Here is a 15,354-nt window from a genome sequence, read left to right on the forward strand (position 1 = left end):
TTAATTAAGAGGAATGCTTGCTTGATTGCTTTGGGATATTTCTCCCAAAAATCTTGGGAATTATCAAGGTGTTTGAAAAATATGAGATTTTGAGAAACTTTTGCCCAGTCTCTTTCTTTTTGAGTCAAAAAAGCTGACGTTAACTAAGGCAAGTGAAGCCAGTGCTGTAGCTGTTGATTTTGGTTCTTTTATGGCCTCCTATATGAGTCATCTGGGTGCCTTTAGACTAATTCTGTTTGGTTAACTGTTCATGGGGCGTTTCTATCAGAACTGTTCCATGTTTTCTCCATTAGTGGACAGCCGCTCTCGCTGTGGTTTGCTGGAGTCCCAAAGCCTTAGAAATGGCTGCATAACCCTTTCCAGACAAATAAATGACTCTGTTTCTGCTTCATGTGGTTGATTTCTTGATTTTTCAGGCAGACATGGGCGTGGTTACTCAAACAACTAAAAATGTGCTTAATGACTGTTAATTAATGATTAAAAAAGGACACATATTCCAGTATCTGGTTAGTGTTTCTAAAAAAGAAAATTTATGAAATTGGATCTGTCTGTTAATTTGAAAAATATAGATTTTTTTAGATCTGCTTGGTAGTCGTTTAATGTTTTTGCTTTATGTGCTTATTGTTCAGTTGCCAAAATTAGCATGCGACTAGAAGGTGAAATATTTTAAGTAGTAATTAAGCTATATGTCAAAGTAGTCATCATTTGAAATATCTGTTTTTTCAGATTAAATCGTTTGTTTTGTATGGAAGTATGGAAGCCGTTTTGATGTAGAACTGTTTTGAAAATTAAACTGTAGAGCTGTAGTTATCCCTTTAGCTTAGCAAAGATGGGTGACAGAAAGTAACTACTGTTTCTACATTATTGTGCCACCCTACGCTGAATCAACCACATTTCTGCACGCCTGATGATATATTTGTTACTCCAACTCAGCGCAGATTCCTCATCCTTGAATTTCCTGGACCTTAGTTCCTTATGAACAAAAAGAGCTTGTGTACACCGCCTTAAAAGGAAGTAAAGTAAGCTAACATCCATTTTAATTAAACCATTTTAATTAAACCGTACTATGTAAGTTTATGTAACTTTAGTCAAAAATGAGAACCTCCCTGCACTGGACTCAACAAGGTTCTGCCCTTTCTACTGTTAGTTATCTAAGATGGTTTTCACAGCTCGAGCAGTCAAGGTAGCGTGGCCGAGTGGTCTAAGGCGCTGGATTTAGGCTCCAGTCATTTCGATGGCGTGGGTTCGAATCCCACCGCTGCCAAGAAGCTTTTTTTCCCCATTAATATCCATTTTACTTGAAAGTGTAACTATAACTAGTACGATGATGTCTATTAAGCATGTTAAGCATAAAAGCTCTGCTGACTTCGATAAATTCCTTATTATTAGCTACAGTATATTGGCTATTAAAATGATTAGAAGTGCATCAGCGCTCTCTGGTGGGTATATTTAGAATAGCAGTAGAAATTTTAAAGACCTCTTCTGAGTCAATGAATATTTCTTTTATGCTTTTAAACAACTTTGGCTGCGTAGATGCATATAGCAGACGATTTGACAAGACTGTGTACTTTGGTAATATTTTCTTCATTATTTTAATTTAAAGTCTTCTGTAAACCATGTTTGAACTAAAAATGGCAATCTCTGTCAGTTATTTATTGTGGTATTAACTCCAATTCAAAATACATAAATAAGCTATTATTTTAATTTGATTTTGATTGTTCTTTTCATTCCCTTTTGTTGAAACCCTTTCAGAATTTACATTTTATGCTAATGTTTTTTATTGTTTTCAATCTAATCCAATTTGCTTGCATTTTTTTCTACTTTTGATTCAATTGTATGCATGTTTGTGCTTTTTCATGTCTTATTTTATAGCTAGCTTTCAGTAGGTTTCTTTGTAGTCAGTTTTAAAGGTTACCTTAATATTTAGCATAATTACTAATTTGCTAAAGTTGCTTTAATGCTTATGCATTTAGGGGGGGGAAACATTTGTATTTTTTTTACAAAATAAAGCAGAAAGAGGGGAAAATATGGAGGCATTTTATTCACTAAATATAGAATTTAAAACATAATTACAGAATGTTCACAGCTATTTTCTACATGGTGAGAACTGAATTTTGAAAGGATAATCACGAAAGAACTGGGAAATAAAATATATGTTTCTATGACAATCTTTAAAAGGGTGTCTTTGGGAGGTGTAGCAAAAAATGCAAGCAAGCCCAAGAGTTAAGATTTTTTTCTTTAAATAGAAATAAATTATTTAAATTGTAAATATCTTCATTACTTTTATTAGTAACAGAAAATGTTTGATTTTAACATCCATTAAACATTTCATTCATTATAATTACTTTATTTCTAAAAGCGTACAAAATAACAACCTCTGTAGTAAATAGCAGTCACGAAAGAATGTTATCATACAAACTGGAAGCATGCTTCAATAAATGACAATTAATCACATAGACCAAAAATTAAACTAAGCTATTAAATTCATAAATATAAATCTCCTTTAACACTTTCAAGTTTACATAATTTTAAAAGAAAAGGAAATTTTTCTAAACCTACATTCAACAAATTAAGTCTTATTTGAAGAGGAGAAAAAGAAAAAAGGACTCTTGATGATTTGAGCTCTGCACAAGTGAGAGAAGAGTTGAAATTTGTTGCAACAACTAGTTTTGAAAGCCTCTCCATCCGACATTGCAACAACTATTTAACTCTAACTGAGGATGCCATAGATTATGAGTAGCACCAGGCCGAGTCCCATCAGCAGCAGCAGAATGCCTCTTTCAGCCAACTGCCTGACGGAGGGGAGGGATAAAGAAATTGGGGTGTCACGACTTTGTCGGATCTTGAGGTAATGCTCCACGGAGTCCGCCAGGCTGTACGGCTGTGGGCAGTAACCCAGTTCTTGACGGGCCTTGTCGATTTTGAAGGTGTGGCTCACTGTGATGTTTCGGACCTGCAAGAGAAGATGGAACCCTCAGAAATCATTTCAAGAATCTCCTGAAGCATTTGCAGGTAAAAGTAATCTCATTCTAATTTCTAACTCTGATAACCTGATCCCCTCATGTTGAAGAAAAGTAACCCGCAGAATTATGCTGCCACTATCATGTCATCCGTGTGAAGTCCAGACAGAGAAGGGGAGTTTTTCTAGTTTTGCGTCTTCATAACTGGCTTTTTTCCATTCTCAAAAGCTCATAACCTTTACAGAATGTCAACATAAGGCTTTGTCTGTATGACTCATGCACAGTTAATCCATGTGATCTTGTATAAGACATAGTACAGCCAAGTAGTAAAGGACTACAGAGTCTGGATCAACACAGACTTCCTACAAATACTTTGATTTGGCATGTGAAATTTCTTCATGTGATTAAAGAATTACAGACACAAAAAAATTTAAATATAAAACTCCACATGGCACCATGGCAACAGCCACTCCACTGATGTCACTTCCTGTTATCAGCATGTCAAAACTTCCTGCTTTGACCTCACAGCACTTTATGTTTTATTCACGGGGCAACCATCGATCCGAGTGGCCTGCAGCCGCAGTCTGACAGAATGAGCGCCAGGTAAAGTTCAGCTTTGATTTCGGCTTCATGACACATTTACGAAGACCCGACGGGCCAGCAACCAAGAATCTTCAGGACTCACAGTGAAGGCCTCCAGACGATTATTCAGCCTTACAGCAGCCACAGGAGGACTTTACAGTGAGTCCCATGGAGGACTCACTATTATTACTTAGCGATATTAGACAAAAGTGCTGCTTAGTTTAAAAAATAATCAATACAGTCAACTGGTTGCATCTCAGATTAGATTAAATAGACAATGACACAATCCATGTTATTTCTAAACTCCATAGTTCAGATTTATGACACAATAAAATCAGCTTTCACCAACTTCCTAGCTTTCTGAGGGAAAGCTTTCCCTCAGCATGATGCTGCCCTGCCATGCCTCAATGCAAAGATGACATTTTCACCAGGATCAATAATAGCATTTAGCATTTCGAAAGCAGTTAGCCAAACTTCATTTAGAGATATAAGAGTAAAGATGCACACCAAGCTCTTCAGATTTTTATGTATCCCTTCCCTGTTGTCCCATCAAATTAAATTATAAAAATAATTAATAGAAATTTTGTAATGTGGAAAAAAATAAAACAGTTGGAGATATGAATATTTTTTCTGAGAGAGAAGACAGCCATAAATCTGGACTCTGAGCAAAGAAACCTTTTATTCTTTACTGCATGCAGTGGCATCAGCCCTCAGGACACGTTAGATCAGGTTTTGGCATTTACAATTGTTCTTACTCTTCATTCTGGAGGATTAATGTCTGAAAACTAAGTTCATGTGAATACAGATATATAAATTAAATAGGTTTTCATCTCGCCTTACAAGCATTTCTGCAGTTGTCACGATAATATTTAGGTTGGAATGTTATTTCCTCAAGCATTACAACGACAGGAAATATTTCTTACGTGGGAGGAAAGAAATCACAACCAGATAAAAACTGGCTTTGCTACGTCTTGATAGTGAGTCAATTAGTGTGTGATCTTACTACAGGAGTCTCAGCATTTTATTTAAATGACTGTGACGTCCATTTCTCAGCCAATTTTTTCTACTAGCATTTTTTGTATTTAGGACTAGAAGCACAGCCTTTACTTCTCTCTGACTCCTCCTAAGCCAAATAGAAACCCTAGAAAAGCAGAAAAAATAGAAAGAAGTGGGCTTACCTCACTCCTGGTAAAAAGCAGAGGCACCTGGATCACCGGACTCAGAATCACATGTAAATACTCCACCAGAATCGCTTGAAAAGAGGACAATCAGAGAGTCAGAGGTAAATCTTCACATTCGAATGAAAATATCTAAACAAAAAAAAGAAAAAAAAAAAAGTGGTGAGCTACCCGCTGAATAGACAAGAGAAACTGGGAGGGTTATTGATGGTCTGCTGTAGCCCAGTTTTTCAAACTGTGAAGATTAAAAAATAAAAAAAATCACCTTAGACTAAACTCTCAAATAAATTGCGAGATAAATCGCAAGTCCTTTTAGGTTCACTTCACAATAATGGATAAAGTTAACCCACAGATTTTGACTCACCAAAGGTGTCAGCCACTCAAACAGATTGACTGAAAGACCATCATTAATAAAATATGCCTGCCCGCTCTGCAAAATGGCAGAAACATGTTTAAAAGGACATGTAAGTAACTCAAACTGAGGCAGAGATGAAAGTATGTGTGGAACTGTGTCTTTACTACTCACAGCGATGCAGCCTTTCTTCTTTGTGAGAGCCTCAGCTGCAAGCTTGTGGGCCAGGACCAGATTATCTACGTGGACCCAGTTCATCCTGGCTGCTGGGTCTCCAAACCTGAAGCTGAACAAGCGCCGCTCTACGTTCATCTGACACAAAGAACAAGAAATAGGCAGCTTAAGATCCAGTTTTCACCAGATACATGTGACATAGTACAAGTTATAAAATGTGCCAACCAGTGTTTAATTCAAATCAATTAGATTTTTAAAAGCAAGACAAAATCAAGAACACATAATTATTGTGGATGTAATTTAGGTATGCCAGAAAAGAAATCTCACAATTTACAACCTTGTATTTTCTATTAAAACGAACCTAATTTCAGCAACAAATTTTTGCCTTGAATCACAATTTCTTTTCGTTTTTGACCACAACAGACTTCAACGTTTATACATTTTGCTACATTTAAAATATATATATATATAGCAAACCAAAGGTACAGAAGCTATCTAACTTTATGCTGTTTCACTCTTAGATTAGATTTTTAAAAAAGAAAACCAAACTGCACAACAACTTTATTGGCTAAGTTCTAGCAGATTTAACTCTGTATAGCACAAATTCTTTGCCAAGGTTGCTACAATTATACATCACTTGCAGAAAATTAAAAGTTGTGATCTCGGCCAAACACTAAATCCCTTACTACATCCAAACCTCCAACGACTGCTACCATGCAGGGGGGAAAGAAACTAGAAGAAAAGGCACCGTAACTGGATGCCTGGAGAGCTCCATCAATAATGTAAACTCTTCTAACAGGAGTGTGTGCTGCCACGGCGGCCCTCAGATATGGCTGTTTGCTCACCATCACTCTGTGAAGATGTCTCCTTTCTCCAGGTCCATAGATGCCACACGGCCGCAGGACGCAGGTCTCCAGTTTCCCTCCACCTTTGGAAATAAGAGCAGGAATGAATATGCAAGTTTTTTGGGGGGATCAAACTAAACAAAACTCATACATCCAATGTAAGGAAATATGTCAACAAAGACTTGGTTTCAATCATTTGACTGCTCTGCAATGATGGATTGTCGAGACTCATGCAAATAACACAAAACATACAAACAAAAAAAGGGCTTAGGGCTGAGGCAGGTTTTTATGCAAGGTATCATTCTGAAAGTCAAATAAGCGTAACATCTACAAGAACAACACTATAGCGTGAAAGCGTGAGAGCAAAGCAGCTACAGTGAGGTAAGAATGTAAATGTGCTTTGTTACATCCCCCTGCTGCTGAGGTGACTTAATGCCAGTGGAAAAAACGTCCTCTGATAGCAGATACACGCACATTAAGCTGCAGTATATAACGTGACACCTGCATGCTTTATGCTTAATTAAATGTATGGGAAAATGATCAGTCATAGTGAGTTGGCTTAAACTGAGAAATGGAATAAGAATCTATATAGCATACATATAAGGCACAATTCCTCACAAAAGTTTAGAGGAAACTTTTTCGAGTTTCCTCGACAAACTAAAGTAAAACAAACTTTAATTCATTTTACTTTAGTTTTTAGTGATAGACCAGCCCAAAGTATAGTATGCATATATATTCAACACCTTTTCATTAGTTTCCTGCGTAAAAAAATATCCAGTACAGCCAATTGCCTTTACAAGTCACATCATCAGTGAGCATAATCCACCTGTCAGTCATTGTAAATACAGCCGTTCTTTGAAGAACTCAGGAGTTTCACAGAAAAACTGCAGGAAAGTTGTAGAGAGGTTTAAAGTAGGATTACTTCATAAAATAATATATCAAGCACCGGACATCTAGAGCATTATTTGAAAATGGCAAGTTTTTTCTTTTATATAATTTCTCCACTTCATGATTATGCACCATTTTGTGTTGGTCTAACACATAGGATCAAAGAACAATTTCAAATTTGTTGCAAATTCATAAAATGTTCAGATAAATACATTTTACAAATGACTGGAAAAGTCTTAAGAGATTGGCATCAAGTGGCTGCTTCTGCACACAATGAGTTGAACTTCCCTCTCAGTTCTGACACCCGATCATACAAGACTGTTTGCATTCTCCCATAGGTGCAACCTGTTTCTATAAATCTGCGCTCAGGTTGTCAGTTCTCTCACTGATATTTCTGCACCTTTCACAGAGGACCCATTGGCCGAGAGGACCATCCGCTCTGCCACTGCTTTAGTTCTGGAGTAGTGGTCGATGTGCTGGGAAAAAAAACACACAGATTCCTTACATGTCCTGGTGTCTAAAAATACAGTATATGTGCAAGATTAAAGATGTGTTTGACTACTGTTTACCAAATCACCGGGCACATATGGCACTGAAGCCTCATCCCCATCCACAATTGGTTTCCCAGCAAACACCACGTTGATGGTGCTGGTGTAGACCAGTCTGGGGATTCCTCTCTCTTTACACACTGACATAAAGCAGATCACAGCACAAAGCAAAGTTATACACCTGTGACAAATGACAGTTGGTAAAGGTTACTTCTTCACACGACAGTGCAAAATTACACTCAACTATGTAGACACCGGTTGTAGGAAACACTAGCACATATTTTAAGCATGAGACAGAAGTTAGTGCAGCACTTGTCGTCGAGGAACAATATCTCACCATTTATGACATTATTGGTTCCTCCAACGTTGACTGATTCCACCTGCTCCTTCCTCAGCTAGGTTTCAGAGAAACAGTAAAAAAAAAACAAAAAAAAACTATGTCACGTTTCTTAAAAGAGGTTGTGTGAAAAAGCTAAGTACACTCTTACTGCTTCTATAAGATTTGAATGGGAAAGTAGTTGTCTTAAGCTGCAAATCTGATTAACTGATACTCATAGGAGCAGTATTAAAAGTATGCATATAGGCGAGTGTTAACACAATACAAAGATGGAAAAGCATCAGCAACAACTTTAAAGAAGTAATTATTGCTTTAAATCAATCTGGAAAAGGTAATTCTTAAATTAATTGAAGTATTTTATTCTACATCTATTCAAAGATGAGAAACCTTTCTGGTAATCTTTACAAGGGGTCGAGGTTTCAGCAAATCACAACAAAGTTAAAAGTGAACTATGAGTCACAAGTCAAATACTGCAGGTCCCACTCACCATATTAAGTTTGTAAAAAATGAAAAGGTAATGATTTGTTGAGAGGTTTGTCATGTTCTAAAAAGAATACGTTTAAAAAGTTACACTTCCAAGCTGAGCATAAAATACATAATAGTAGCTATTAACCAAGGTGGAGGTGAGATGATGATTTGGGCTTCTTGCACAGCTACAGGATCCTAACTTAGTCATAGAGTTGACCTTAAAAATTACACTATCATAGTCAAATCTCAGGCCATATCTCAGGCAGCATGAACACGATCTCAAACACAGCAACAAATCTCCTTTAAAGTGGTTTAAAAAAAACAATAGAATCAAGGTGGGTCAATAAACCATTTAAAATACAGATCTCAACTTGATTAAAATGTTGAGTTGGTACATTAAAAGGGCTCTGCTAAAGGAACACATCAAGTTTATGTACGTTACACTGACATAATAAACATAACCTGTTTAAAGGCCTCTGATTCTAGTCCAGATCAGAAACTATATGGTGATCGGATTGTGTGGCATTGCAAGCTTTCTCATGAAAGAATGTAACAAAGAGAAACGTTAAACAAATCTATTGCAAATTTAATGAATTTAAGAACATGGTGCAAAACTAGAGGTGTACTTTGTAGAAAAATTTTTGAATTCAAGAAGTACCAGAGTATTTTAATTCCAAATGAAGTTCATCTGAATAGACTTTGTCTCTTGCAAAAGTCTCCAAAGCACAAACGTCAGTGAATTATGTTAGAATATTATGTGACAAACCAAAACAAAGAATTACATAACTGCATGGTTTATGCAGTCTGGTATGTGCTGATGCTTTTACATTCCCCTGTATTTATTCCATTCATCTTTCCATCTACTCTGATGAGCTTTCCTGTCCCAACACCATAATGCTGCCACTTCATGAGGAGTGCTGATATTGGGATTTACATTGGGTTTTTAAATTGAGCCAAGAAGGTCAATTTGATCTCATCTAATCAGAGCAACCTTTTCCACTTGTTTGTTGTTTCTCCAGTTTGTTTTTTTATGGTTTTCTTTCAACAAGGTCAATTGCAACTCTTCCATATTTTGGAAGAGTTGTCCTATCAACAAAGTCTTATCAACAAATTCTTCCACCCGAGGTTTGGAACGCTGTAGTTCCACCAGAGTTTACATTTTTGTTACATTTTGCCAGCTGATAAACCTCTGATGCTGCCACAGTATAGCTGCTTTTCTACTGAGGTGAAACTACACACAGTTAGGCTCCATTTACCAATCAGGTGATTTCTTCAAAATCACAGAATTTTATTTGGGGATGTCGGATTACAGGGACTAATAACAAATGCTACATTTTTAAGATTTTATCCATAATAATTGTCAAAAACCATGACTTAATAATTTGCTTTCAATTCTCAGTTTTGCACTTTGTGTTGGTCTGTCACATCACATTCCAACAAAACAAACTGAGAAAGTAATAAAGTTCAAGGCTTGTGAGCATCTTGAAATGGATGTATTCAATCACAAACAGATAACTTTTCAGTGAGGAATGAACTCACGTGTTCTTCAAGTATCGCAAGTCGCACTTGACACATCACTTCACAATGACTCCAACAGGAATTCAGACCGCATACTTTACTGTAAGAGCAGTGTTTTGTTTTTTATGATGGACTCAAATCAAGACTTCCTTGTGAGTTTTTAAACCAAAATCATCAGTCCTTTTAATTATTAATACTTCACAGTGACCTTAGCTTTTAACTCCCAAAGGCTTCACTCAGCTGAACAATTTTATTGTTTAAGAAGTCGTTTTATGACTAATCCACCGAGAGCATCGTAGCAATATATACTGACAGGTACAGAGGCAAACACCCTGTCATTCAGGTTGGAGGACTTTTTCAGTGCAAGGAGAACGTGTTAACAATTTAGAGGCTTGTCTGGCTGCTGTGGGTTTCAGGGACATTCAGTATGGCCAACTCTAGCTCATATTTAAATAGGGAAGAGGAAGATCACCTGCTCTGGTCCAGACATGCCATAAGATGCTGTGTGAAATATGCAGTCCACTCCTTCACACACTTTGTGTAGGGAGGAATAGTCTCGAATGTCGCTCTGAAAGAAACAGCGAAAAAGGTTGAGGTTATTTTTTTTGCAAAAAGGGGGTAGTGTCTGCTGCATGTGTAATTAAAAAAACCCCAACAACAACAAACATTTAAAAATATTTTTTTGCCAAGCGAAAACCTGCGAACAGCGGTGCACAGGTGAAACCTGATTCATGTCTCCTCCCTCTGTGACCCAGCAGACAGCTGGTGCTCTGAAACAGATCGCTCACCTGCGTCTCCAGCCAGCACACTGACCTGACGCACACACAGTTACACTAGAGCTCAACTTCACAGCTAACAGCTGAGTGAGCTGTACTGTTTGGCTGCAAGAGAGCAAATACTACAAACCGAATACGAACCAAACTAAATCATCTCAGCGAATAAATTAATTAATTCAAGAAAAAATTTCCTTGCAAAGTAATAACAATAATGAAGAAAAAAATTAATTAGGAAGAACAATGCACACTATATAAATAAATAAATAATAAACTGAATAAACAAAAAAACTAAATAAAAATTATATTCTATGTTTGAATGTAAGAAAAAATAACAAATTAATAAACTATTTTATATATATATATATATATATATATATGTATATATAAATATATATATGGATATGGACCTTTATTGAATTACATTAGTGATGAAAACATTCAACTTGAGGGTAATAAATTAATCATTCATTATATTAGGTGATGATAGTGCATAAGAAACACCAGCCTCCCCTGGTTCACCACTCCAAAAAAGTCATATTTCCCCGTACAGCACATTAATGAGAGCCAAAAAATACAATTTAATTAACACTATAAGTGCAGAATATTTCTATTGGTGGAAAACCTGTAAGAAGAAATGCATGATAGTGGGGAAAAAACAGAAGGATTGGGGTTTCTTCCCCGGTGAGAATCACCTGAAGGAAGATTGCTCCATCAGGAATATCCCAGAGAGGCTTGTTGACATCCAGAAGGATCACAGTCATCCCCTCACTGGCCAGCTCTTTCCCCAGCCTGAAGCCGAAATATCCCCCTCCTCCTGTCACCAACACCTTCCCTTTGCAGCTGTCCCAGGCTGCTGTTCCCACCTCCTGTGTCAGTCTTGAAGCAGCACAGTTAAGGCTGTTGCAGGTGCCTGCTGTGGCCCCGCTGACCCTGTGGCGGAGGGCCGGCGCGGCCCCAGAGGAAGTAACCAAGGATGGATCGCTCAAGCACGGCTTGTGAGGGAGGTTTGAGTGGTTGAGTGTGTGATGCCCACAGGCCTGCAGGCGAAGCAGCGGGGCGCCGTGGCAGGGCAGCTGCTTCATCTGGCACATGGAGGCCCCACTGTCACCCATGCTGGGGCTGTACAGGTCAATAGACATCCTGATGGAGGGAACAGGGAAAGTACTGAGGGGTAGCCAAATCTTTGAGTTATTTGTTTGAAATGTATCTTCAGTTAGCTGAATGTGACAAGTTTAAACTGCCCTAGCTGTTTCACACATACGTTATTATTAGATGCTTTGTATATCATTAATTTTAAAGTAAATACAAAAAGCTTAAATTTCCACATAATAATGAACATTTTACAAGAACGTCTCCTGTTAAATTACTCCAAATGTCTGCTACTTTTTCCCAAAAAATTATCTTAAGCTGCTGGGAAACTTTTCTCATGAATTGACTCACCTTATTGCGTTCCTCCTCGCCTCACATCCATACCTGTGCCTGTCAGCTGTCTTATGAAGAAATTCCAGCTCTGCCGTATCTGTGGGCCCTCCAAACACTCCACCCTTCAGCCCGCCCATCAGCCACCTGAAGCATCTCCTACCGTAATGTCTGGATGTAGCGTGCAGGGAGAATCCTTGCTGTAAAAGCAGTGCCTCTTCCTTCATTTAATAACACGGGCCAACATTTCAATAGAATGTCATATATTAGATGTTTGATGTTTGTTAAATAACAGAAAAAAGGATTTTGTGTGCATAACTTTTTTTTCCCGATTCATATCAAATTTTGAGTAAAACTCTGGAGTTGGCTTTATAAAGTGCAATTAAAAGTGTGTCTTCTTAAAGGGAGCACCAAGAGCTCTGATAACAAACTTGTTTATCGTCTAAGCGACATTGTCAGTAATTACCGTATATTCCGGACTATAGAGTGTACCTCAATATAAGCCACACCTACAAATTTTTTTAAAGAAATTGGAAGCATACATATAAATTGCTGATATCTCCGCCGCTCGGTTTTCAATAAATCTGCTATTAAGGATACAGCCTTGCGTCTCCAACGCCGAACCATGGGCTCGTTCACGCCGAGCTCCCTCCTGTACTGCCAGACCGATAGCCTTCAATTTAAAAGCGGCATCTTTTTCTTCGTGTGGTTTCCATGATGAGGGAGTATGAGTTTCAAAAAATTTCTCCGTCGCGCCTGCTGCTACCATGTGCTTGTTCTAAATGAAAATTAGCGCTTTCTTAAAATATATCCAATTTTGACTTCCAATGATTCACTTCCTGCTAAAGAGCCCTTTGGTGGTTGAAGAAAAATCCACAGAAAAGCCGCACCGGGCTATAAGCCGCATGGTTCAAAGCGTGGGGGGAAAAGTGCCGGCTTATAGTCCGAAAAATACGGTATCATAATTTCAGAACATCAAATAGGAGGCCAGCTGGAAAAGCCTGCCGATGTTCTGTAAAAGTCACTTTAACTCTCATTATAACTTTACGGCTTTTGTATCAGAACTGACATTCTCTGAAACGAAGAGGAACTGATTAAAAATGTGACATGCACTACTGAGACAAAACAGCTGATATAATGCTTTAAATGGACTGCTAATAATTTTTTATTCTTATTAGAGTCATCGAAAATTCAGAGATTTTTCTATTTTGAGCTCAGAAATCTTTTCCTCCTTTTACCTAAAGGGTTAAAGAGGACATGTCCAAACATAAAAGTTTCGCTCTATTTCACAAGTTCTTCTTTTGTCAAAGGTTTCTTACCTTTGTCAAAAGAAAGCTCCTTCACAGGAAAGCTGGTGCAGACATGTGCCAGAAGATCTGCGGCTCAAACTGCAGGAAACTGTGATAAATTTAAAAAATCTTGTATGATTTTCCTTTGAAGTTACAAATATGTACCACTTTTTGTCAGTCTATTACAAAAAATACATTAAAATAAATCAGGGTTTGGTGAAAAAATGCAAGGGCTATTCATAATTTTACAATGCACGATGATCAAGTGCCCTTAAAAAAGCCAAAAGAAACTGTGATGATTTAAAGGGCTTGTGTTAACTTTATCTACCATAGAGTAGACAATGGTATAGAGTATCTACATTTGGAAAAATAAAAAATATGGCAAGCAAAGAAAACCTCTTCAGGTTTCAGTTCACATATTTCACACAGCGTAATATGCTTTAAGGCTTTAAACTTTAACTGGGAATTTAGTCCCTTTTTATTCATAGATGCAAATGACAGGACAACTCCTTTTAATCACGTCATTTTGACTGAAATGCTGAACATTTACAAGCTAAATATCATTACAGCATGCGGTTTTGTTATGAATCTCCAAACACTTGATTAATAAAGAATAAAAACCGAGGGAAAAATCAAATTTGTCAAAAATGTTCATGAGATTGATCGGTGTTAAGACGATAACAAACCATTTGCTGCTGTAATCATTTAGATAGCAAAAAGTCATCATGTAACTCTGCCTCCATTATCTGCTGAGAAACATGATGATAGTAAAGAAAAATGATAGAAACAGTGACGAGATGGAAAGGAAAACATAAGACAACAGAATAAAGCCGTATCATTTGGAGGGCAAGTAACTCGACCAAGGCCAAATCATCAGCTGCAGTCACTTCCTGAGCCCAGTGGTTTTGGGGACAACAGAAATAGAGGCTTAATGTTTTATTTAACTGGCAGCCGACAAGCAGCTGAACCTGAGATGACGGCTGAATACACTGCGAGTAGTTAAAGAGAGGAGAGGAAAATGCTTTAAGCTGCAGAGATCTGATGCAGTTTGTAGATGTAACAACACTTAAGGTTCTAAAAAACCCTTTTTATTGGTATGTCCTCATTAATTAGTGATGCAATACCGTTATGAGTAGAGCGGCGGTTCTTTGTCTAGCAAAACATCATGAGAATTTGTGACTTGAAAACTGATGTTCAGCTGTAACTGCATCTACAAGTTATGTCTGTGATCAGACGTTGTATGAAACAATGCTCTTTGAGAGGTTCACAAACTAGAATGTTGTTTTAAAACCTAACTCTGTTCTGCTCCTTTGTTTTCATGATGCTGTGTGATCACCAATGTTCTCTAACAAACATGTGAGGCCTGCACAAAACACCTTGATTTGATTTGAGGTTAAATTGTACACATGTGGACCTTATTTGCGAAGGAGTTGACTTTTGAAGGCAAATGGTTGGACTGGATTTTATTTAGGAGTAGAAAGAGAAACAAATGGTGCCAAAATCTGACTTTATTGAATTCTAACCTATTTGCGTTGGTTTGTCACATTAATCCCAACCACATTTATTGACATACAAACACAGAAGAGACCATTTGGTCCTTTGTGCCCTTTTCAAAACATTGTTTTAAATCATGGTATGTTGCTACACCTACACATCCCAGGAGAGAAGATTGTATTTTTAACACCATTAAATTACTATATACCATTCCTTCTGGCCATCAGATATGTACCATCTGTCTGCTGTTCGTCGTTTGTTACCTCAGCACTCGGTGTGACAATGGTGGAGTTGAGTTACTTCCTCATTAAACGTTCTGCACTGCCTTGATTCACCGTCACCCCGGCTGACCTGCTCACTGGGAGCTGTGCTCAGGTACAGCCGGAGCTCTAAGGGAGCGATAAATCTGAAATTCAAGTAAAGAGTGGAGGGTGAAACCACAGAGGACATAAGAGATGTATAAAGAACAGCTTCCTGTTGTCACATCTCCAAGTTGGCCAGCAATTGGTGTATAAATGAGAGTATG

The 15,354-nt window shown here is 37.7% G+C and overlaps 1 protein-coding gene and 1 non-coding gene across 2 annotated transcripts; one reads left to right on the forward strand and one right to left on the reverse strand.

Moving 5' to 3' along the window:
- The first annotated feature begins 1,182 nt into the window (after positions 1-1,182).
- On the forward strand, positions 1,183-1,264 carry trnal-uag (transfer RNA leucine (anticodon UAG)). The gene has a single exon. It is a non-coding gene; the product is annotated as a tRNA-Leu (tRNA).
- Positions 1,265-2,262: 998 nt separating this feature from the next.
- sdr42e2 (short chain dehydrogenase/reductase family 42E, member 2) lies at positions 2,263-12,202 on the reverse strand. Its single transcript, XM_028041403.1, has 12 exons — positions 12,067-12,202; positions 11,319-11,766; positions 10,323-10,418; positions 7,865-7,922; positions 7,549-7,667; positions 7,380-7,455; positions 6,092-6,174; positions 5,247-5,384; positions 5,085-5,150; positions 4,892-4,955; positions 4,721-4,794; positions 2,263-2,953 (listed from the first exon to the last, which is right to left on the reverse strand). The coding sequence occupies exons 1-12, from the start codon at positions 12,183-12,185 to the stop codon at positions 2,711-2,713; spliced, it is 1,584 nt and encodes a 527-aa protein (XP_027897204.1). The 5' UTR covers positions 12,186-12,202; the 3' UTR covers positions 2,263-2,710.
- Positions 12,203-15,354: the final 3,152 nt, after the last annotated feature.

This window comes from Xiphophorus couchianus, chromosome 16, assembly GCF_001444195.1.
Source record: "Xiphophorus couchianus chromosome 16, X_couchianus-1.0, whole genome shotgun sequence".
Classification (NCBI taxonomy): Eukaryota; Metazoa; Chordata; class Actinopteri; order Cyprinodontiformes; family Poeciliidae; genus Xiphophorus; species Xiphophorus couchianus.

What these genes read in the sequence shown, in the direction of transcription:
- sdr42e2 (XM_028041403.1), bottom strand. Translation starts at nt 12,185, where the DNA reads ATGGGCGGGCTGAAGGGTGGAGTGTTTGGAGGGCCCACAGATACGGCA. An exon ending in CATATGTGCCCGGTGATTTG is followed by an intron (nt 7,456 to 7,548) that starts GTAAACAGTAGT and finishes TTTTTTTCCCAG; the next exon opens with CACATCGACCACTACTCCAG. An exon ending in TTGAGTGGCTGACACCTTTG is followed by an intron (nt 4,956 to 5,084) that starts GTGAGTCAAAAT and finishes TAATCTTCACAG; the next exon opens with TTTGAAAAACTGGGCTACAG.